Genomic DNA, 23,610 nt, shown 5'->3' with positions numbered 1-23,610 from the left:
GTAAAAATCGTCCAAGTTTAAACTCCACCGTAGGAAACTTCTTGGATTCACACCAAGACACATACTTTTTCCAAATGCGATGGTAATGTTTTGACGTTACTCCTTTACTAGCCTGTATCAGGGTAGGAATAACTTTTGTTCGGAATGCCCTGATGAGCTAATATCTGGCGTTCAACCTCCATGCCATCAAACGTAGCCGCGGTAAGTCTTGATAAGCGAACGGCCCCTGCTGTAGCAGGTCCTCCAAAAGAGGAAGAGGCCTCGGCTCTTCTAGCAGTAGATCCAGAAGATCAGCGTACCAAGCCCTTCTTGGCCAGTACGGAGCAATGAGGATTGCCTGAACTCTTGTTCTTCTTATGAATTTTAGAACCCTTGGAATGAGTGGAAGTGGAGGAAACACATACACCAACTGGAACACCCACGGAGTCACTAGGGCGTCCACCACCATGACTTGCGGGTACCTCGACCTGGAACAATACCACTGAAGCTTCTTGTTGAGATGAGGCCAACATGTCGATTTGAGGTACACCTCAAAGATTTGTCACCTCGGTGAACACCTCCGGATGGAGATCGTATCTGCTGAGGAAGTCCGCTTTCCAGTTGTCTACTCCCGGAATGAAGATTACCGACAGCGCCAACGCGTGTTTTTCCGCCCTGTCGGTTTATGTAAACCACTGTCGTTACATTGTCCGACTGCACTTGAATGGGCCGATTTCTCAGAAGATGGGCCGCTTGGAGAAGCCTGTTGTAGACGGCTCTTAATTCCAGAATGTTTATTGGTAGGCCAGCTTCCAGACTTGACCACCTTCCTTGGAAGGTTTCCCCTTGAGTGACTGCGCCCCAGCCCTGGAGACTTGCATCCGTGGTTAGAAGGATCCAGTCCTGAATCCCGAACCTGCAGCCCTCTAGAAGGTAAGGTAATTGCAGCCACCAGAGTAGTGAGATCCTGTCCGTTGGCGACAGACGTATTCTCTGGTGCATGTGTAGATGAGATCCCAACCATTTGTCCAGGAGATCCAGTTGGAAGGGGCGAGCATGAAATCTCCCATACTGCAGAGCCTCGTGAGAGGCCCCCATCTTCCCCAGAAGGCGGATGCACTGATGAACCGACACCCGGGCTGGCTTCAGGACATCCCAGACCATTGTTTGTATCACCAACGCTTTTTCATCTGGAAGAAACACCCTCTGCACTTCCGTGTCGAGGATCATTCCCAGAAATGACAACCTCCTGGTTGGTTCCAAATGTGATTTTGGAAGATTCAGGATCCAACCATGTTCCTTGAGAAGCTGGGTCATGAGAGCTATGGACTGTAACAGCTTCTCCTTGGATGATGCCTTTATCAGCAGATCGTCCAGATATGGAATTATGTTCACCCCCTGTCTGCTGAGGAGAACCATCATATCCGCCATCACCTTGGTGAATACCCTCGGTGCTGTGGAGAGGTCGAATGGCAGGGCCTGGAATTGAAAATGACAGTCCAACAGTTCGAATCGGAGATAAGCTTGATGCGGCTGCCAAATCGGAATGTGGAGGTATGCATCCTTGATATCAAGGGACACCTGGAATTCCACCTCCTCCAGACCTGATCTCACCGCCTTTAGAGACTCCATTTTGAACTTGAACTCCCTCAGAAAGGGGTTTAGTGATTTTAAAGTTCAGAATATGCCTGACCGAACCATCCGGTTTCGGTACCACGAAAAAGTTCGAATAGTAACCTTTGTTTTGCATCTGGGGAGGAACTGGTACAATAACCTGTGCCTCCACCAACTTCTGGATGGCTCCCTGTAGGGTAGCCCTGTCTGCCGGCAAAGCTGGCAAGCCTGATTTGAAGAACCGGTGAAGAGGGAGATCCTGAAATTCCAGCCAGTGCCCCTGGGACACAATATCTTGTACCCAGGGATCCAGGCCGAACGACACCAAGACGTAACTGAAATGTCTAAGTCTCGCCCCCACCGGCCCTACCTCCGGGGCCGTGCGGTCCACCGTCATGCTGAGGACTTTGAGGTACCTGAAGCAGGCTTCTGTTCCTGGGAAACCGCAGCAGCAGGTTTCTTGGATTTTGGTCGACATCCTCTAAAGAAGGTGTTGGACGATTTGGCCTTTCTTGTTTTAGTAACCCGAAAGGACTGTAACGCGGCTGAAGAAAACGGTTTCTTCGTAGCAGGTGCAGCTGAGGGGAGAAAAGGTGACTTACCCGCTTGTAGCCATGGAGATCCACGCATCCAACAATTCCCCAAAGAGAGCCTGACCTGTGTAAGGTAGGGTCTCCACACCTCTCCTGGATTACGTGTCGGCAGACAACTGGCGCAGCCACAGTCCTCGACGAGCTGAGACCGACATGGAAGATATTCCTGCAGCCATTGAACTCAGGTCTTTCATGGATTCCACCATAAATCCTGCAGAATCCTGACTGTTACGTAAAAACAATTCAACGTCACTATTATCCATTGTATCCAAATCCTCAAGTAACGTGCCTGACCACTTTACTATAGCTTTGGAAATCCATGCACAGGCAATAGTAGGACGTAGTATCGCCCCTGAAGCCGTGTATATGGATTTGAGCGTAGTATCAATTTTGCGATCAGCTGGCTCCTTTAAGGCGGTAGATCCTGGGACAGGTAAAACCACCTTTTTCGAGAGTCTGGATACAGACGCGTCCACTATGGGTGGGTTTTCCCATTTCTTCCTATCCTCCTCAGGGAAGGGGAAAGCAACCAGAACCCTTCTAGGGATCTGGAATTTTTCTCCGGGTTTTCCCATGCTTTTTCAAAAATAGTATTTAATTCTTTGGACGCAGGGAAGGTTAGCGAGGCTTTCTTATTGTCAGTGAAGTAAGCCTCCTCAGCCTGCTCAGGTGTTGCATCAGCAATATTCAACACATCCCTGATAGACTCTATCATAAACTGCACCCCTTTAGCAAGAGATGCAGCCCCCCGCAGCACATCCCCATCACCGTCTGCCGTGTCAGAATCGGTATCCGTATCATCTTGCATAATCTGGGCAAGAGCACGTTTGTGGGAACCAACAGAGGGGGGCCCTGAGGTAACAGAACCAGACCAAACTGCCATAGAGTTCTGTAAAACCTTAGTTGCAGATTCATTCTGTGTAACCCTAGTAGAAATCTGAGTTATCATAGATTTGATAGAGGACAACCATTCAGGCTCCCTTGCTGGTATCTGCGCTAAAACAGTGAGAGGACATATACTCTGCAGCATATGACACAGAGTCCCTGGACATAGCTAAATGGAGACCCCAAACACTCCACACACACACACACACACACACACACACACACACACACACACACACACACACACACACACACACACACGCGCGCACACGCACACGCGGCTAGACAGAGTTTCACCCCCAAGAATGGCAAGAGAGACACAGAGATTGGAGCCAACCCACACACAGTGCTTTCAATGGTATAGGGAGACCCCAACCAGTGCTGACTGTGCACCTTAATAGGTTACACAGTCTTTACACAGCCCCCTGGTACTGTAAGAGATAGCTGGAGTTGCTCTGGAGAGACTGCTCTTCACTGACAGCGTTTCTGCAGGCAGGAAAATGGCGCTGAACGCTGCTGGGTCCGCTCTGAGAAGCTCCACCCCCTTAATGACGCTGTCTTCCCGCTCTTCTGGCCTGAGGAATTGTGCTGGCAGCGATCCTGGGACCCTGACAGGCTGAGAGGGTACATTTGCTAAACCGAGTCTGGTAGGAGGGGCATAAAGGGAGGAGCAAGCCCACATTCTCAAACTCTTAAAGTGCCCGTCTATACCCCATGGTACTAATGTGGACCCCAGCATCCTCTAGGACGTAAGCGAAGACTTTTTGGATACTTGAAATTTTTTGTCTGGATTTTTCCAGGCGTGGCTGAGTAGTCAGGAGGCGCTGTTTGTTCTTTATATGGCTGCAGTAGGCAGTGGAAGGCGCTAAAACGCCTCAGGTCCCGCTCTGCGGTAGCTCCGCCCCCTCCGATGGCACTGGAGTTACATATATATATTATACTGGCAAAAGTCTCCTTTTTAGCTTACATATCACACAAGTGCTAGTCAAGCCCTTTTGTGCCAGTTCTACAAGGGGGATCTTAGCGGGACCCCCCCCGGGAGGGTCCCGTACGACGCACCCGTGATCTGCCGCACTTTGAACTGTGGGACCCCCCTAGCGGGACCCCCGGTTTGTACTCACCACCGATGTCACCTTCAGGCAGCGTTAGGGGTGTGCGATGTGCTGCGGCTGTAACAGCCAAGGCGCAGTGCCCCGCTGAACAACACAACCCCTCAGGACGGTGGTCCTGCAGCGGGGAAGCGGCTCTGCACAACGTAAGGCCGGTGACCGTGACCGCCCCCCCCCCCCCCCCCCCCCCCCCCCCTAACTCCCACGGTGCAGGTATGCTGTTACCCAGACAGCATACCGAAAATAATAAAAGTTTAAAAGAAAATGAAGAAAACTCTCTGGAGCTGCAGAGATGTGCATCCTCTCCTGAGGGCACTTTTTTCTAAACTGCCTGTGGGAGGGGGCATAGAGGGGAAGAAATTTAAAGTGCACTAGCTCCTTTGGACCCAGTCTATACCCCATCGTACTAGATTCCCCAATATACCTTATGGATGCTAGAGAAAGAATTTATTCCATTTTGGAATAAGACTGTAACATAACAAAATGTGGAAAAAGTGAAGCGCTGTGAATACTTTCCGGATGCACTGTATATGAAGAGACTTCTCCCTATATAAACCTTTATATTTGCTTTTTATTATTCTGGTTGCCACTAGATGGTGCCCAAGGAACAATTCAATCGTTACTCGGTTCAGGGAAGGATATTTCAGCTTGCCGCCTCCAGAGATGGGTGACCAAATGGGACTTTTCACACTGAGGGCAGTATTTCAGGTGGGTTTATCCGTTTTACGTGGCTAAACCCGATGCTTTCAGGGAATTCTTTCAGCAGGCACCCATTACTTTGGGTGCCCCCAAAAACAACTGAATCACCCCCATACTGTCTGCATGCATTGAATCACCATGCCACAGCAGAGAGTTGGTAAGCTCCACCCCTTCAAACCCTGAAAATCTGGATGGATGGGATTTTGTGTTAAACCTAAAGAGGTGGGGGGGGTTTATGGTGAGCAACACCACTATGGGGTAATTCATCCGGCACATCACGTTCATACACAAACGCACAACTCATCTCATACAAATAGCAAGAAATATTTGGGAGAAGGTTATAAAGAGTACACATTTGTTTTTATTTCAGCAGAAATCAGTGTCTACAATGACCTCGAACATAGAAAACAAGCAGCATGTTTAATAATGAGCACTTATTTCACAATAAATATTCGTGACCTTTACTACAAACAGATATAAGGCAAATTAATGGACTGTTCCCCTCTGAAATCTCTTTCCATTGGAAAAGCGTGCTATGCTTACCTACGGTTAGCTATCAGAGATCAATCTCAACATTACCACACAGTGGGGCAGATGTATTAAGCCAGGAGAAGGGATAAAGTGCAAGGTGATAACACACCAGCCAATCAACTCCTAACTGTAATTTTTCAAATCCGTAATGATTGGCTGGTGCGTTATCACCTTACGCTTATCACTTCTTTATCCTTTCTCCAGGCTTCATACATCTGCCCCATTGTATGTTCGGAAAAGCTTGATAAATAGGCTTTTAAAAAAGGCTTTCAGATAAAAACCAACCTGCATTCCTGTAAGAACCACTCTGGTAAATTGTAATTCAATGGGAGGGCACAAACCTGGAGCAAAATATGAAACCTATTTATCACCAAGGCAGCATGGCGCCAGATGCTAACATGTACATGTATTCTATAGTGACATCACTGAGGCAAGAGGCATGGAGTGCCACGTACAGAGTCTATAGCAACATTTCCAGGATTACATTCAACCAATGTGGTTAAATAAGAACACACTGGAATATACAGAAGGAATGTAGTAAAATATGTAATAAAGGAATCAGGTGACAATGACAGAAGCAGAGAAATGCAGTGCTAAAGATTGCAGCTCCAAATCATTTATGCAGCAATACAAATAACAGTATTGGGTTCCTACGTGGGGATGGCCTTCGACCATTTATTCATTTAGATCTGCAAATGTATCAAACACTCTAGGAAGTGTCCTAGGGCTATTCAGGTCGCTGGTCTAGGATGTGAGGACACAGCAATGACAGCACTGTGCATACGCAATGGGGTAGTGCCAGTTTTACAGTCTTTTTATAAATATATGCAGTCACGCAATCAGCAGCACCTGGCACAGAGGTGTGAGCAGCGGCGGAAGGTGATACTCTCTATATGGCAGGCCACTGAGGAAATACAGGGTGCATGATGGGTGGTTGGGGTAACACAGAAGGGACCCTCAGATAGTCAGGAATAGGGATTGCTGTAAACGATGATGTCTGTGGCTAGCATGTTGATTTACTGCTGTGCTAAACCCTATCCTGTCCTTACAGAGGGGAGAGGATGCTGTGCACAGCTGTGTCACCTGTCCTTACAGAGGGGAGAGGACGCCGTGCACAGCTGTGTCACCTGTCCTTACAGAGCGGAGAGGATGGTGTGCACAGTTGTGTCACCTGTCCTTACAGAGGGGAGAGGACGCTGTGCACAGCTGTGTCACCTGTCCTTACAGAGGGGAGAGGACGCTGTGCACAGTTGTGTCACCTGTCCTTACAGAGGGGAGAGGACGCAGTGCACAGCTGTGTCACCTGTCCTTACAGAGGGGAGAGGACGCCGTGCACAGCTGTGTCACCTGTCCTTACAGAGGGGAGAGGACGCCGTGCACAGCTGTGTCACCTGTCCTTACAGAGGGGAGAGGACGCCGTGCACAGCTGTGTCACCCGTCCTTACAGAGGGGAGAGGACGCTGTGCACAGCTGTGTCACCTGTCCTTACAGAGGGGAGAGGACGCTGTGCACAGTTGTGTCACCTGTCCTTACAGAGGGGAGAGGACGCTGTGCACAGTTGTGTTACCTGTCCTTGCAGAGGGGGAAAGGACGCCGTGCACAGCTGTGTCACCTGTGCTTACAGAGGGGAGAGGACGCTGTGCACAGCTGTGTCACCTGTCCTTAAAGAGGAGGAAAGGACGCTGTGCACAGCTGTGTCACCTGTCCTTAAAGAGGAGGAAAGGACGCTGTGCACAGCTGTGTCACCTGTCCTTACAGAGGGGAGAGGATGCTGTGCACAGCTGTGTCACCTGTCCTTACAGAGGGGGAGAGGACGCTGTGCACAGCTGTGTCACCTGTCCTTACAGAGGGGAGAGGACGCTGTGCACAGCTGTGTCACCTGTCCTTAAAGAGGAGGAAAGGACGCTGTGCACAGCTGTGTCACCTGTCCTTACAGAGGGGAGAGGATGCTGTGCACAGCTGTGTCACCTGTCCTTACAGAGGGGAGAGGACGCTGTGCACAGCTGTCACCTGTCCTTGCAGAGGGGGAGAGGACGCTGTGCACAGCTGTGTCACCTGTCCTTACAGAGGGGAGAGGACCCTGTGCACAGCTGTGTCACCTGTCCTTACAGAGGGGAGAGGACCCTGTGCACAGCTGTGTCACCTGTCCTTACAGAGGGGAGAGGACCCTGTGCACAGCTGTGTCACAAAGGTCAATAAAGACGGTAACACAACACTAAGTCTATGCATTGTACACGTTGATGAGTCTGGTCAGCCAAACTTACATTGTACGATATGATTGTAAGAACAACACAATATAATGCTCATAGGCTGTACCGATGGCTTTTACATTATAAGAGAACACTAGAGATCAGTACCCTGACACATAATTATTATACAGACAATGATGTACCGATGCACCAATACACTTCTATTTAGTATGTGGCTTAATATCTTATACCGGCTATAGAACGTGGATGATCGGGCTCTCACTGACATGCCAGCAACACAGTTCCCATTTGTCAGTCACGTCCACAATGTTCCACAATTGCAGCAATAGTTGAATATAAAAATATAGCTATATGATATGCACAACTTGTATGCTGGTCCTGCACTGTGGTATCCTGCTGATCACGGATGTCTCCCAGGGACAGTAAGAGGACAGCCACTCTCCTGGTGGGCAAGGCACAGCCGGTGTGAGTACAGGATACGCCGTCATTCTGCAGCGACTCGGCTCTTCTCAGTGAGAACAGAGTCAAAAGCGGTGGACAGGACCTTACAGATGGCTTGGGCGTGCTCCTGTACATAGAATGCAAAGAACAGAAATGCGTGGCAGTGTGAATAAACATTTAGTATCGTAACCATACAGCCCTGACCGTACTGGGATTGATTCACAGATTTTATTCATAAAGTTTAGGGCAGGGGTCAGGGAACTTTCATATATTATTGAGCATATATACTGGTTATCACTGTTTATATGGCATTTCTGAGATACTGTGTATATATATATATATATATTTTTTTTATTATTATTATTTTCGCAATGAATGGGTTCATTAACAATTTCCCCCCAAAACACCAGAATGAATGTAAGAAAATAAGAATTTACTTACCGATAATTCTATTTCTCGGAGTCCGTAGTGGATGCTGGGGTTCCTGAAAGGACCATGGGGAATAGCGGCTCCGCAGGAGACAGGCACAAAAAGTAAAGCTTTAGGATCAGGTGGTGTGCACTGGCTCCTCCCCCTATGACCCTCCTCCAAGCCTCAGTTAGGTACTGTGCCCGGACGAGCGTACACAATAAGGAAGGATTTATGAATCCCGGGTAAGACTCATACCAGCCACACCAATCACACTGTACAACCTGTGATCTGAACCCAGTTAACAGTATGATAACAGCGGAGCCTCTGAAAAGATGGCTCACAACAATAATAACCCGATTTTTGTAACTATGTACAAGTAATGCAGATAATCCGCACTTGGGATGGGCGCCCAGCATCCACTACGGACTCCGAGAAATAGAATTATCGGTAAGTAAATTCTTATTTTCGCTATCGTCCTAGTGGATGCTGGGGTTCCTGAAAGGACCATGGGGATTATACCAAAGCTCCCAAACGGGCGGGAGAGTGCGGATGACTCTGCAGCACCGAATGAGAGAACTCCAGGTCCTCCTTAGCCAGGGTATCAAATTTGTAGGATTTTACAAACGTGTTTGCCCCTGACTAAATAGCCGCTCGGCAAAGTTGTAAAGCCGAGACCCCTCGGGCAGCCGCCCAAGATGAGCCCACCTTCCTTGTGGAATGGGCATTTACATATTTTGGCTGTGGCAGGCCTGCCACAGAATGTGCAAGCTGAATTGTATTACACATCCAACTAGCAAAAGTCTGCTTAAAAGCAAGAGCACCCAGTTTGTTGGGTGCATACAGGATAACAGCAAGTCAGTTTTCCTGACTCCAGCCGTCCTGGAACCTATATTTTCAGGGCCCTGACCACATCTAGCAACTTGGAGTGCTCCAAGTCCCTAGTAGGCGCAAGACACCACAATAAGCTGGTTCAGGTGAAACACTGACACCACCTTAGGGAGAGAACTGGGGACGAGTCCGCAGCTCTGCCCTGTCCGAATGGACAAACAGATATGGGCTTTTTTGAGAAAAAAACCACCAATTTGACACTCGCCTGGTCCAGGCCAGGTCCAAGAGCATGTTCACTTTTCATGTGAGATGCTTCAAATCCACAGATTTGACTGGTTTTAAACCAATGTGTTTTGAGGAATCCCAGAACTACGTTGAGATCCCACAGTGCCACTGGAGGCACAAAAGGGGGTTGTATATGCAATACTCCCTTGACAAACTTCTGGACTTCAGGAACTGAAGCCAATTCTTTCTGGAAGAAAAATCGACAGGGCCGAAATTTGAACCTTAATGGACCCCAATTTGAGGCCCATAGACACTCCTGTTTGCAAGAAATGCAGGAATCGACCGAGTTGAAATTTCTTCGTGGGGCCTTCCTGGCCTCACACCACGCAACATATTTTCGCCACATGTGGTGATAATGTTGTGCGGTCACCTCCTTTCTGGCTTTGACCAGGGTAGGAATGACCTCTTCCTGAATGCCTTTTCCCTTAGGATCCGGCGTTCCACCGCCATGCCGTCAAACGCAGCTGCGGTAAGTCTTGGAACAGACATGGTACTTGCTGAAACAAGTCCCTTCTTAGCGGCAGAGGCCATAAGTCCTCTGTGAGCATCTCTTGAAGTTCCGGGTACCAAGTCCTTCTTGGCCAATCCGGAGCCATGAGTATAGTTCTTACTCCTCTACGTCTTATAATTCTCAGTACCTTAGGTATGAAAAGCAGAGGATGGAACACATACACCGACTGGTACACCCACGGTGTTACCAGAACGTCCACAGCTATTGCCTGAGGGTCTCTTAACCTGGCGCAATACCTGTCCCGTTTTTTGTTCAGACGGGACGCCATCATGTCCACCTTTGGTAATTCCCAACGGTTTACAATTATGTGGAAAACTTCCCCATGAAGTTCCCACTCTGCCGGGTGGAGGTCGTGCCTACTGAGGAAGTCTGCTTCCCAGTTTCCATTCCCGGAATGAAACACTGCTGACAGTGCTATCACATGATTTTCCGCCCAGCGAAAAGTCCTTGCAGTTTTTGCCACTGCCCTCCTGCTTCTTGTGCCGCCCTGTCTATTTACGTGGGCGACTGCCGTGATGTTTTATCCCACTGGATCAATACCGGCTGACCTTGAAGCAGAGGTCTTGCTAAGCTTAGAGCATTATAAATTTACCCTTAGCTATATTTATGTGGAGAAAAATCTCCAGACTTGATCACACTCCCTGGAAATTTTTTCCTTGTGTGACTGCTCCCCAGCCTCTCGGGCTGGCCTCCGTGGTCACCAACATCCAAAACTGAATGCCGAATCTGCGGCCCTCTAGAAGATGAGCACTCTGTAACCACCACAGGAGAGACACCCTTGTCCTTGGATATAGGGTTATCCGCTGATGCATCTGAAGATGCGATCCGGACCATTTGTCCAGCAGATCCCACTGAAAAGTTCTTGCATTAAATCTGCCGACTGGAATTGCTTCGAAGGAAGTCACCATTTTTTTTACCATGGCCCTTGTGCAATGATGCACTGATTTTAGGAGGTTCCTGACTAGCTCGGATAACTCCCTGGCTTTCTCTTCCGGGAGAAACACCTTTTTCTGGACTGTGTCCAGAATCATCCCTAAGCACAGGAGACTTGTTGTCGGGATCAGCTGCGATTTTGGAATATTTAGAATCCACCCCTGCTGTTGTAACAGTATCCGAGATAGTGCTACTCCGACCTCCAACTGTTCCCTGGACTTTGCCCTTATCAGGAGATCGTCCAAGTAAGGGATAATTAAGACGCCTTTTCTTCGAAGAAGAACCATCATTTCGGCCATTACCTTGGTAAAGACCCGGGGTGCCGTAGACAATCCAAACGGCAGCGGCTGAAACTGATAGTGACAGTTCTGTACCAGGAACCTGAGGTACCCTTAGTGATAAGGGCAAATTTGGGACATGGAGGTAAGCATCCCTGATGTCTCGGGACACCAGATAGTCCCCTTCTTCCCGGTTCGTTATCACTGCTCTGAGTGACTCCATCTTGATTTGAACCTTTGTAAGTGTTCAAATTTTTTTAGATTTAGAATAGGTCTCACCTAGCCTTCTGGCTTCAGTACCACAATATAGTGTGGAATAATACCCCTTTTCTTGTTGTAGGAGGGGTAATTTAATTATCACCTGCTGGGAATACAGCTCGTGAATTTTTTCCCATACTGCCTCCTTGTCGGAGGGAGACCTTGGTAAAGCAGCCTTCAGGAGCCTGCGCAGGGGAAACGTCTCGACATTCCAAACTGTACCCCTGGGATACTACTTGTAGGATCCAGGGGTCCTGTACGGTCTCAGCGTCATGCTGAGAGCTTGTCAGAAGCGGTGGAACGCTTCTGTTCCTGGGAATGGGCTGCCTGCTGCAGTCTTCTTCCCTTTCCTCTATCCCTGGGCAGATATGACTCTTATAGGGACGAAAGGACTGAAGCTGAAAAGACGTTGTCTTTTTCTGCAGAGATGTGACTTAGGGTAAAAACGGTGGATTTTCCAGCAGTTGCCGTGGCCACCAGGTCCGATGGACCGACCCCAAATAACTCCTCTTCCTTTATACGGCAATACACCTTTGTGCCGTTTGGAATCTGCATCACCTGACCACTGTCGTGTCCATAAACATCTTCTGGCAGATATGGACATCGCACTTACTCTTGATGCCAGAGTGCAAATATCCCTCTGTGCATCTCGCATATATAGAAATACATCCTTTAAATGCTCTATAGTCAATAAAATACTGTCCCTGTCAAGGGTATCAATATTTTTAGTCAGGGAATCCGACCAAGCCACCCCAGCTCTGCACATCCAGGCTGAGGCGATCGCTGGTCGCAGTATAACACCAGTATGTGTGTATATACTTTTTATGATATTTTTCCAGCCTCCTGTCAGCTGGCTCCTTGAGGACGGCCCTATCTATAGACGGTACCGCCACTTGTTCTGATAAGCGTGTGAGCGCCTTATCCACCCTAAGGGGTGTTTTCCAACGCGCCCTAACTTCTGGCGGGAAAGGGTATACCGCCCATATTTTCTATCGGGGGGAACCCACGCATCATCACACACTTCATTTAATTTATCTGATTCAGGAAAAACTACGGTAGTTTTTTCACATCCCACATAATACCCTCTTTTGTGGTACTTGTAGTATCAGAAATATGTAACACCTCCTTCATTGCCCTTAACGTGTGGCCCTAATAAGGAATACGTTTGTTTATTCACCGTCGACACTGGATTCAGTGTCCCTGTCTGTGTCTGTGTCGACCGACTAAAGTAAACGGGCGTTTTAAAACCCCTGACGGTGTTTTTGAGACGTCTGGACCGGTACTAATTGTTTGTCGGCCGTCTCATGTCGTCAACCGACCTTGGCGCGTGTTGACATTATCACGTAATTCCCTAAATAAGCCATCCATTCCGGTGTCGACTCCCTAGAGAGTGACATCACCATTACAGGCAATTGCTCCGCCTCCTCACCAACATCGTCCTCATACATGTCGACACACACGTACCGACACACAGCACACACACAGGGAATGCTCTGATAGAGGACAGGACCCACTAGCCCTTTGGAGAGACAGAGGGAGAGTTTGCCAGCACACACCAAAAACGCTATAATTATATAGGGACAACCTTATATAAGTGTTTTCCCTTATAGCATCTTTTTTATATATTTCTAACGCCAAATTAGTGCCCCCCCTCTCTGTTTTAACCCTGTTTCTGTAGTGCAGTGCAGGGGAGAGCCTGGGAGCCTTCCCTCCAGCCTTTCTGTGAGGGAAAATGGCGCTGTGTGCTGAGGAGATAGGCCCCGCCCCTTTTTCGGCGGCCTCGTCTCCCGCTCTTAACGGATTCTGGCAGGGGTTAAATATCTCCATATAGCCCCCGGAGGCTATATGTGAGGTATTTTTAGCCAAAAAAGGTTTTCATTTGCCTCCCAGGGCGCCCCCCTCCCAGCGCCCTGCACCCTCAGTGACTGCCGTGTGAAGTGTGCTGAGAGGAAAATGGCGCACAGCTGCAGTGCTGTGCGCTACCTTAAGAAGACTGAGGAGTCTTCTGCCGCCGATTCTGGACCTCTTCTCGTTTCAGCATCTGCAAGGGGGCCGGCGGCGAGGCTCCGGTGACCATCCAGGCTGTACCTGTGATCGTCCCTCTGGAGCTAATGTCCAGTAGCCAAGAAGCCAATCCATCCTGCACGCAGGTGAGTTCACTTCTTCTCCCCTAAGTCCCTCGTTGCAGTGATCCTGTTGCCAGCAGGACTCACTGTAAAATAAAAAACCTAAGCTAAACTTTTCTAAGCAGCTCTTTAGGAGAGCCACCTAGATTGCACCCTTCTCGGCCGGGCACAAAAATCTAACTGAGGCTTGGAGGAGGGTCATAGGGGGAGGAGCCAGTGCACACCACCTGATCCTAAAGCTTTACTTTTTGTGCCCTGTCTCCTGCGGAGCCGCTATTCCCCATGGTCCTTTCAGGAACCCCAGCATCCACTAGGACGATAGAGAAAGATGGATGAGGAAGGGGAAGGGGTGGGAGACACGACTTTTAGGAGACAGATGGTCACATACTCACCTCAGTAATGTCAGTGGGAATTTCCCACTGGTCTGTGTGTGGGTTGGCGGGCCGCGGGCAGGACAGCGCAGGACGGGCGGGCATGAGGGAGGGTGGTGTGACGTCAGCACGTCACACCGCGGCCAGGAACACAGCACAGGGTGGCCAGGAGCACAGCGCAGGGTGGGCAGGAGGGAGCGCGGTATGACGTCAGCATGTCACATCGCGAGACGGCCGGTGCTGGACGGGGCTGTGTCTTGGCAGCGCGACCGTCTATTACCCCCAGGAATTTAATTTTTACCCCATTTGGGGTAATTTACCCCTGTTCCCTGACCACTGGTTTAGGGTTATGCACCGTCCCTGCACATAAGGGCTCCGTGTTGTTTTATCGTCCACACATGTGGATCTTTTCTTACATTTAAAAAAAATGTAATATAAAGTCTCACTAAGTAGTAAATTAAAGTCAGCTTAATAAAAATGTATAAAGATGGACAACACAGTATTGTAGTGGTTAGCATTGCTGCCTCACAGCCCTAGCACTGATTCCTGAACAAGGCACTAGGGCCCTCATTCAGATGTGGTTGGAGTTGCGGCTCATGAAGCAAAGTAACGATATTCATTCCTGTGCCCATGCGCTGGAGCCGTACTGCTCATGTGCAGTAATGGTCTGTGAGGTCGATTGCACTACGGCAGTGGTTCCCAAACTTGGTCCTCAAGTACCCCCAACAGTTCATGTTTACCAGGTCACCTAGCAGTTGAACAGGAGCTAATTATTTCACTTGCAATCCTGTGAGGAGATCTGGAAAACATGAACTGTTGGGGGTACTTGAGGACCGCGGTTGGGAACCACTGCTCTATGGCATCATTGATTGGGGGCGGGGAGGGGCCGGCATTAGCCTCAGTTTCTCCAAATGGAGGCGTGTCACCGCTGTTGCAGGGGAGGGATGAGGCCAGGGTTTCTTGGCCTCCAGGTAGGACTTGCAGCCGCCCGGCTTATACGACCCCATGACCATGCAGCCGGCCCATGGTGTCAGAAATGATCCGTTACTGCGTCCTAGGATGCAGTTCGGATCAGTAATGCAGCAGGAAGCATGGCGCCTCCTGCTGCATTACCATATCAATGCTATCGCTGCTGCTTCTATGCAAGTAGCAATGATAGCACCTCCAACCACATCTGAAGGAGGGCCTATATGTGTTTGTATGTGAAGAATAGAGGCACATTATGTGAGCAGAGGGAAGAGGAGGCAGGGTGAGGCACTATGGGGTGTATTCAATACCTGTCGGAAAGACGGCAGTTTCCGACAGGTTTATATCGAAAGGGATTCCATCCTATTCAATGCCGGCTGTTTTTCTTCCGACAAGTCGGAAATTCCCGACTTGTCAGAAAACACGTGGATTGTCGGAATCCACGTGTGTATTGTCGGGAACGTGGCCAAAACCACAGGATTTTGGCCACAGTTCTGACTATGTCAATCCGCCTTTTTTTAAATGAGACAGGTACAGGTAGGAGGGGACGGTCCATGTGAGGAGAGGACCATGGACGGGTGAGGAGAGGAGTGGGAAACAGCAGCAGCACGGACGGGACAGCACGGGGTATAAGCGGCTGTGTGACAGTTGTCTGGAGTTGGATTTGACCGAAAATTGAACACTGATCTGTTGGATCCTTTCCATCAGAAAGGATCGGACAGGTATTGAATATGCCCCTATGGGAGCAGAGGGAAGGGAAGGCAGATCAGGCACATTATGGTAGCAGAGGAAAGGGGAGGCGGGTCAGATACATTATGATAGTAGAGGGAAGGGGAGGCGGGTCAGATACATTATGATAGCAGAGTGAAGGGGAGGCGGGTCAGATACATTATGATAGCAGAGGGAAGGGGAGGCGGGTCAGATACATTATGATAGTAGAGGGAAGGGGAGGCGGGTCAGGCACATTATGATAGCAGAGGGAAGGGGAGGCGGGTCAGATACATTATGGTAGCAGAGGGAAGGGGAGGCGGGTCAGGCACATTATGATAGTAGAGGGAAGGGGAAGCGGGTCAGGCACATTATGATAGCAGAGGGAAGGGGAGGCGGGTCAGGCACATGATGATAGTAGAGGGAAGGGGAAGCGGGTCAGGCACATTATGATAGTAGAGGGAAGGGGAAGCGGGTCAGGCACATTATGATAGTAGAGGGAAGGGGAGGCGGGTCAGGCACATTATGATAGTAGAGGGAAGGGGAGGCGGGTCAGGCACATTATGATAGTAGAGGGAAGGGGAGGCGGGTCAGATACATTATGACAGCAGAGGGAAGGGGAGGCGGGTCAGATACATTATGATAGTAGAGGGAAGGGGAGGCGGGTCAGGCACATTATGATAGCAGAGGGAAGGGGAGGCGGGTCAGATACATTATGATAGTAGAGGGAAGGGGAGGCGGGTTAGGCACATTATGATAGCAGAGGGAAGGGGAGGCGGGTCAGGCACATTATGGTAGCAGAGGGAAGGGGAGGCGGGTCAGGCACATTATGATAGCAGAGGGAAGGGGAAGCGGGTCAGGCACATTATGATAGCAGAGGGAAGGGGAGGCGGGTCAGATACATTATGATAGCAGAGGGAAGGGGAAGCGGGTCAGGCACATTATGATAGCAGAGGGAAGGGGAGGCGGGTCAGATACATTATGATAGCAGAGGGAAGGGGAGGCGGGTCAGGCACATTATGGTAGCAGAGGGAAGGGGAGGCGGGTCAGGCACATTATGGTAGCAGAGGGAAGGGGAGGCGGGTCAGGCACATTATGATAGCAGAGTGAAGGGGAGGCAGGTCAGGCACATTATGATAGCAGAGGGAAGGGGAGGCGGGTCAGGCACATTATGATAGCAGAGGGAAGGGGAGGCGGGTCAGGCACATTATGATAGCAGAGAGAAGGGGAGGCGGGTCAGGCACATTATGGTAGCAGAGTGAAGGGGAGGCGGGTCAGGCACATTATGATAGTAGAGGGAAGGGGAGGCGGGTCAGGCACATTATGACAGCAGAGGGAAGGGGAGGCGGGTCAGATACATTATGATAGTAGAGGGAAGGGGAGGCGGGTCAGGCACATTATGGTAGCAGAGGGAAGGGGAGGCGGGTCAGATACATTATGATAGTAGAGGGAAGGGGAGGCGGGTCAGGCACATTATGATAGCAGAGGGAAGGGGAGGCGGGTCAGGCACATTATGATAGCAGAGGGAAGGGGAGGCGGGTCAGATACATTATGATAGCAGAGGGAAGGGGAGGCGGGTCAGGCACATTATGGTAGCAGAGGGAAGGGGAGGCGGGTCAGGCACATTATGATAGAAGAGGGAAGGGGAGGCGGGTCAGATACATTATGGTAGCAGAGGGAAGGGGAGGCAGGTCAGGCACATTATGATAGAAGAGGGAAGGGGAGGCGGGTCAGGCACATTATGGTAGCAGAGGGAAGGGGAGGCAGGTCAGGCACATTATGATAGAAGAGGGAAGGGGAGGCGGGTCAGGCACATTATGATAGCAGAAGGAAGGGGAGGCGGGTCAGATACATTATGATAGAGTGAAGGGGAGTCGGGTCAGATACATTATGATAGTAGAGGGAAGGGGAGGCGGGTCAGATACATTATGGTAGCAGAGGGAAGGGGAGGCGGGTCAGATACATTATGGTAGCAGAGTGAAGGGGAGGCAGGTCAGATACATTATGATAGTAGAGGGAAGGGGAGGCGGGTCAGATACATTATGATAGTAGAGGGAAGGGGAGGCGGGTCAGGCACATTATGATAGCAGAGGGAAGGGGAGGTGGGTCAGGCACATTATGGTAGCAGAGGGAAGGGGAGGCGGGTCAGGCACATTATGGTAGCAGAGGGAAGGGGAGGCGGGTCAGGCACATTATGATAGAAGAGGGAAGGGGAGGCGGGTCAGGGAAAATGCTTGTAATTGCTGTTATTAAGACTGCTGTCACTGCAACATTAAGATTGGCTGCCATTGCAAAATTGCGCTTATGTGACCAGCTGAGTGTGTGTATACAGGCACTGCTTCTGGACATTGCTGGCATGCGTTATTTCACACTTGGTAATACACTAGAATAAGATCACATTATATAGTTTGACTTAATAAAATATACATGCAGCGCAATACACTGCACATCTACGAATATTAGTAGGTGTTAAGCGCTGAAGTTGTATGATATGAGTAGACAAAACTTTTGCTGTCACCTGCCCTGTTACATATAGGGTACAGTGGCGGACATTAATGCAATGGCAATCCTGCGGTGAGGTGTCTGGGCTCATGGCAACCAATAAGGTTCCAGCAGGCAGTTTTGTAGTGTAGATCACACAATGGACACGTAAATGTTCCCTCTCACCTAATGACTCGGTGACCTACACACTGCGTCTGTACTCACCAGATTGCTACACTGATAAACCCAAAGGCTGCACTGGTCCTCGCTGGAATCTTTGGTCTTCAGAGCCAACAGACTCTTTCCAGACACCAGCCCATCATCGTAGCACACCATCGAAACAATGAGATAGAGGGGGTGCCTGTGTAACACATCCTGAAACAACACAGCACAAGACTCTGTCAGACGTATATATATTGCCGAAGTACTGCTGGGAGATCCTGAAAACATGCCCTATCTGGAGAAAGACAACTGACGGTGGGGACTGCTGATATATACACAGAAAATCAATCTATTCACTAAGATAGACACCAGCAACAGACATCACTTTTGATACACTTACATATTGGTCAGAGGTAGTTACTTTGATGCCGTATTTTGAGACCACCATAACGAACTCTTCATCCGAGGGCACAAAGGGAAGTTTTCCATCTTGCTAAAGTAAAGAAAAAGACCCTTATTCAAAAGCTATAGGGGTTTATGCCTACATGTCACTTTAAACACTAGCACTGTGTTTAAAGTGACATATATGTTGACAATTTTCTACAAAGGTCCTAACATATCAGTTGTCAATGGTAGCTCAATATAAGTCGTGATCCCACTCCTGGAAAGTAAACCTGTCACAATTGCTGTACCCATACCATCCTCTGCCAGGTGTCACTCAATAAAAGAAGACTACAGATGGTCAATAGCATCAAAACCATTTTCTTAAAAACGTAGAATAGGAGAAGAGTGAAAACAGGTTCCACACTGGCATCACTACAGTTATCATAGAATTTCATTTTCACTCGCAACAAATTAGGGGACATGGGATACTAAAAACAGACCCAGTTTAGATTTGGTTTAGGTAAATAAGGCAATGGTAGGGCGGAAGGGTCTTAATTCTGTCAGACGAAAACAGGATTTTGATTCGCTACTGCTGGTGGAGCTTATCTATGAGGCTTCTGAAAATCAGGGGAAGTCGAAATTGGTATAGGAATAATTGAGGCTACAATTCTAGCCTGGGCACATAGGGGGTCATTCCGAGTTGATCGCTAGCTGCATTTGTTCGCAGCGATCAGGCTAAAAACCAGTAGTTCTGTGCATGCGTATGCGGCGCAATGCCCACGCGCGACGTACGGGCACAACGAACTATGTAGTTTTGCACAGGGTCTAGCGATGCATTTCAGTCGCACTGCTTGCCATAGAGTGATTGACATGAAGTGGGTGTTTCTGGGTGGCAACTGACCGTTTTCAGGGAGTGTGCGGAAAAACGCAGGCGTGGCTGGGCGAACGCTGGGCGGGTTTGTGACGTCAAATCCGGAACTGAATAGTCTGAAGTGATCGCAATTGCTGAGTAGGTTTTGAGCTACTCTGAAACGACACAAAAAATTTTTGTAGCCGCTCTGCGATACAACCGTTTGCACTTCTGCTAAGCTAAAATACACTCCCAGTGGACGGCGGCATAGCATTTGCACAGCTGCTAAAAACTGCTAGCGAGCGATCAACTCGGAATGACCCCTATAGTGCACTCTGGTTTTGTACTTGGGTAATGGATGCTGGAATCCAATATAACTCTGGTGTCTCCTTAATTACTCTGGGGAAGTCGGTTCAGCGCTAAATTGGGTAAGATCATTTTCAGGCAACAAGGCTTGTCAGTGTCCCTAGATACAAGGGTCCTAGGTTACCTACAGAGAAGTCAGAAGTCAAATCCCCAGGGCAGCCAGCTCTCAAGCCTTGTGACACCAATCACAGTAGGCTGTCCACTCAGGTACATGGGTACTCCTGTGGTGGGGACGGTTTGATCCTCTAACAGAGCAAGTGATTACATTATACGGGATGTAGTCATGTGACCAGCTGTCGGGATCCTGGCCGCCAGGATGCCGGCAGAGGACCCAGGGCTTATCCCACTTGTGGGTGCCCACGACACCCATAGAGTGGGAATAGAACCTATGGTCAGCGCAGCGAGCCTCCAAGGCCGCAGCGTGGCGAGCCCGCAAGGGTATTTGTTGCGCACGCCCCCCTGCTGGCATCATGGCGGTCTGGATCCCAGCGTCGGTATGATGACTGACGGTCACCCAACCCCATTGTACAAACATGATGTAGATCTCCTGCAACGTTTTGCCCACAGGAGTAGTTGCTCCAGGCCTGGAAAAACAGAAGAGATTGTCTTTTCACTCAAATATCTTTCTGGTCTAGAAACCAGATGTTTCTATTCCAGTTATTCTCACATTGAAATCCCTAATTGCTATGTTGTGAGTGGACAGGTTCAAAGTGAACTCCTTGAGGACAAAATGGAACATGGCAAATTCATGGTATCCATGGACTTACATAAGTCACCCAGCGGACACCAAAGGTGCCCCGTTCTTGAGAGAAACCCACATGATTATGTGTTAGGTGTAGTAGAATGTTCCAGCCTCTGCAGTGGTTTTCATCCAGAGGGAGAAAAACTAGGAAGAATATTCTTCAGCAGACAGAGCCTTCAGCCTGAGGTCTTCTACAGATGGTGGACTGGTGGGGATATCTCGGTTGAACTACAAAGGTGGAGAGAACTTCTGTTCCTATATGTGGGATCCGCAAGAGTTTCTGATAGACAAGTCAGTTTCTTTGAGTTGCCACCTAATCTACATTTTTACCTCTAATAATTATGCTTTCATGGGCCCTAAAAAGGTAAATGAGAGTGCATGGACAGGCCTAGCGTTCTTGGTACACAGAAATTCTAAACATGACCGTGGGTACAGGGGGGTGCCTGCTTCAAGCCCCGATCTCTTAAGTCAGGACCCCTTTCAACACCAGTTTGCCTTGGCCTGCTTCGGCATCACGGCTGTTGATAGTGTGGTCCAGTTCATGCTCCAGGCTCAAAAACCTGTTACGGCAAAGATCTAAATCAGTTTGTGTGAAGACCAAAGGTCTCTTTTCTCTTGAACTGTGATTATAAATCACCTCTGTTTTCTTTCACATGAAGTGTAAATATTCTTGTTTAAGCAGCCTCCATACATCCCTTAGTAGCTCCCAATGTTCAAACCAGTGGGTTCAGTAGAATAAAGTTACTTACCTGGAATACTGCTTTAATGTTAGGTATCCCCACAGCTAGTGGAGTTTTGGGAGCTGGGTCTTGTAGGTCTCCTTTCTTCATCTTCCACGAAGACTGTTCTTAGACCCACACCTTCGCTTTAGGCAAAAGTGCTTTTTTAAGTTTCGTCTGAATGAAGATATTTTGATTCCGGCTTAGATTGGAATAAGTCTCCAGAAGAAGAGGGATTCTTTGTTCTCTGGATGTTGTAAGGGTATTGACAGTCTATGTTCATTGGACGCAAGACTTGCATAGGATAGATGGACTGTTGGTTCTTTATGGCGAGATGGTTCTTTATCAAGAAATGCTGGCCAGATGTACCTTGGGGCAGTTCTGCCCATTCCTGAAAATACAAGTTCACCTTCCACCTGGTTGAGGGAGCCTCCTGGGTGGTGCTGCATAGGGCTTCTGCTGAGGAGTTAAACTGGGCGGCCACCTGCTCTTCCGTGCAACTATTCATAAAAATTCTAGATTGAATACTTTTGCATCTAAAGTTGCCGTAACCTCCCATAGTGACAGCTTAGGGGCAAACCCCAGTATGCTGAAACTGGATGCTAGACAAAGTGGACTTTTTGAACTTATGTTAAATCCTTTTCTTTGAGTCCACTGGGGACACTGTATGCCCTTCCCTTTATGGTCTTTGTGTTTCTGCTCTTGTTCACCCGTTCATTGCTATCTTAGTTAGGTCACTTCTGGCTCTTTTTGGGGCTTTGTTAGACCAAACGGAGTTCCCAGGCAGCCAATAGAGTATATAGGGGGAGGAGCTTGAGCTTTTTGCTCCTGTCACTGATCCCCATTATAACCAGTGTCCCTCAACGGACTGAGAGAAAAGGATCCGACAGAAATACAGCCATGCCACAATTACTTATCTCAGCCATCTGGCACAAAGGTTTCATCCTCAGCATTAGCCAAGTTAACATACGTTTTAATTATTCAAACCTTGCTGTTATTTAATGGTAACGTATTTATTAACGGTGCCCCACACGACATGCTTGATGTTAAATCCGTCCACACATTTCACCCCTCTCTGTCCCGTGATCAATGCACATGAAGATTTACAGCACCACAGCTTGCAGTGATTGTTACCTGTGCATTATCAATGTAATGTATGAGATCCAATGACCCCTGCAGAGATTTGCTTTCTTCCGCCTTCACTCTTTCAATGGATCCGACATATTTCACCTTAAACTCAGCACACTGTTCAGAATTACTACCGGCTTGTCCTGTGGGCAGCAGACAGGAAATGATGATGGGTGATGATTCTATTTGCCAGTGCCTTGTGGTATGCAGTCTGCATAGTCTGTACAGTATTGCACTGCGGGTTACACTGCTATCTCTGCAGCAATAAGAGGAAGCCTACTTCCTGGCAACTGGTTTCACAAGGTCACAAAAGGCATTTTTACAAGACACACACAGATCTATATTTCTGTTAAGGAAATGTATCATGTGAGACAGGCACGTCTTGCTGCACGCATATAAGTTGGGGGGTACAAGTGTGAAACATCAGGTCACTCCTCACTAGAATTAGCTCTCAGTATATCCAGGCAGACAACAAATATACATCAGCTATGCAAAATATGCACCACAAGGTAACCTCCACTCACCTACTGCTGCAGCCATTGGCACGTCGCCCCTAAGTCAGAGTTGCTGCATTCTGCAGCCCAAAGCTGCACTCCTAACTCAGCTCCATAACTTCAGCCTGCACTAGTCACAGAAGACCCCCTCCTCCCTGTTCTGTCGACCCCTTACTCTTACTCCGTCACAGCCCTAACAGCACAATGTGCTAATCTCCCCTCCTCATTGCAGCTTCAAAAGCAGCGTGCTGGCAATGAATGGGTGTAGGAAACAGGATGCTTTCCGGGCTGTGTGGGAGATACTACAAGAGGGTGGTAAATGGGAAGGAGTATTAACAAGCAAGTTTAGCAGTATAAGTGACGGTTATGACCATTTTGGCTGAGAGAGTCCTGGGTACAGTATACTGAGACCACAAAGAGGTTTTGCTTCTGTAACTTACTACATCCAAGCAATGACTGCAGCAGCCAGCGTGTTATGTAGGGTAACGGCTTATATTCCTATTCTTGTACGGTATTGGTGCTACCTTGAGTGTGCACGTGAGAGATGT

At 48.8% G+C, this 23,610-nt stretch overlaps 1 protein-coding gene across 1 annotated transcript in view; it reads right to left on the bottom strand.

The window, feature by feature from the left end:
* Window positions 1–5,217: 5,217 nt before the first annotated feature.
* The window catches only part of ITGB1BP1 (integrin subunit beta 1 binding protein 1), a 50,541-nt gene continuing 32,148 nt past the window's right edge, over window positions 5,218–23,610 (bottom strand). Inside the window, exons 4-7 of the mRNA XM_063915444.1 lie at window positions 22,575–22,711; window positions 18,780–18,872; window positions 18,443–18,592; window positions 5,218–8,188 (exon numbers count right to left, since the gene is read on the bottom strand). Coding sequence (XP_063771514.1) covers window positions 8,105–8,188; window positions 18,443–18,592; window positions 18,780–18,872; window positions 22,575–22,711 — 464 coding nt within the window. The 3' untranslated portion in view covers window positions 5,218–8,104. The remainder of the gene's footprint in view (window positions 8,189–18,442; window positions 18,593–18,779; window positions 18,873–22,574; window positions 22,712–23,610) is intronic.

The sequence above is a fragment of the Pseudophryne corroboree genome, chromosome 4 (genome assembly GCF_028390025.1).
Source record: "Pseudophryne corroboree isolate aPseCor3 chromosome 4, aPseCor3.hap2, whole genome shotgun sequence".
Lineage (NCBI taxonomy): Eukaryota > Metazoa > Chordata > Amphibia > Anura > Myobatrachidae > Pseudophryne > Pseudophryne corroboree.
This window is presented reverse-complemented; position numbering and strand designations above follow the sequence as displayed.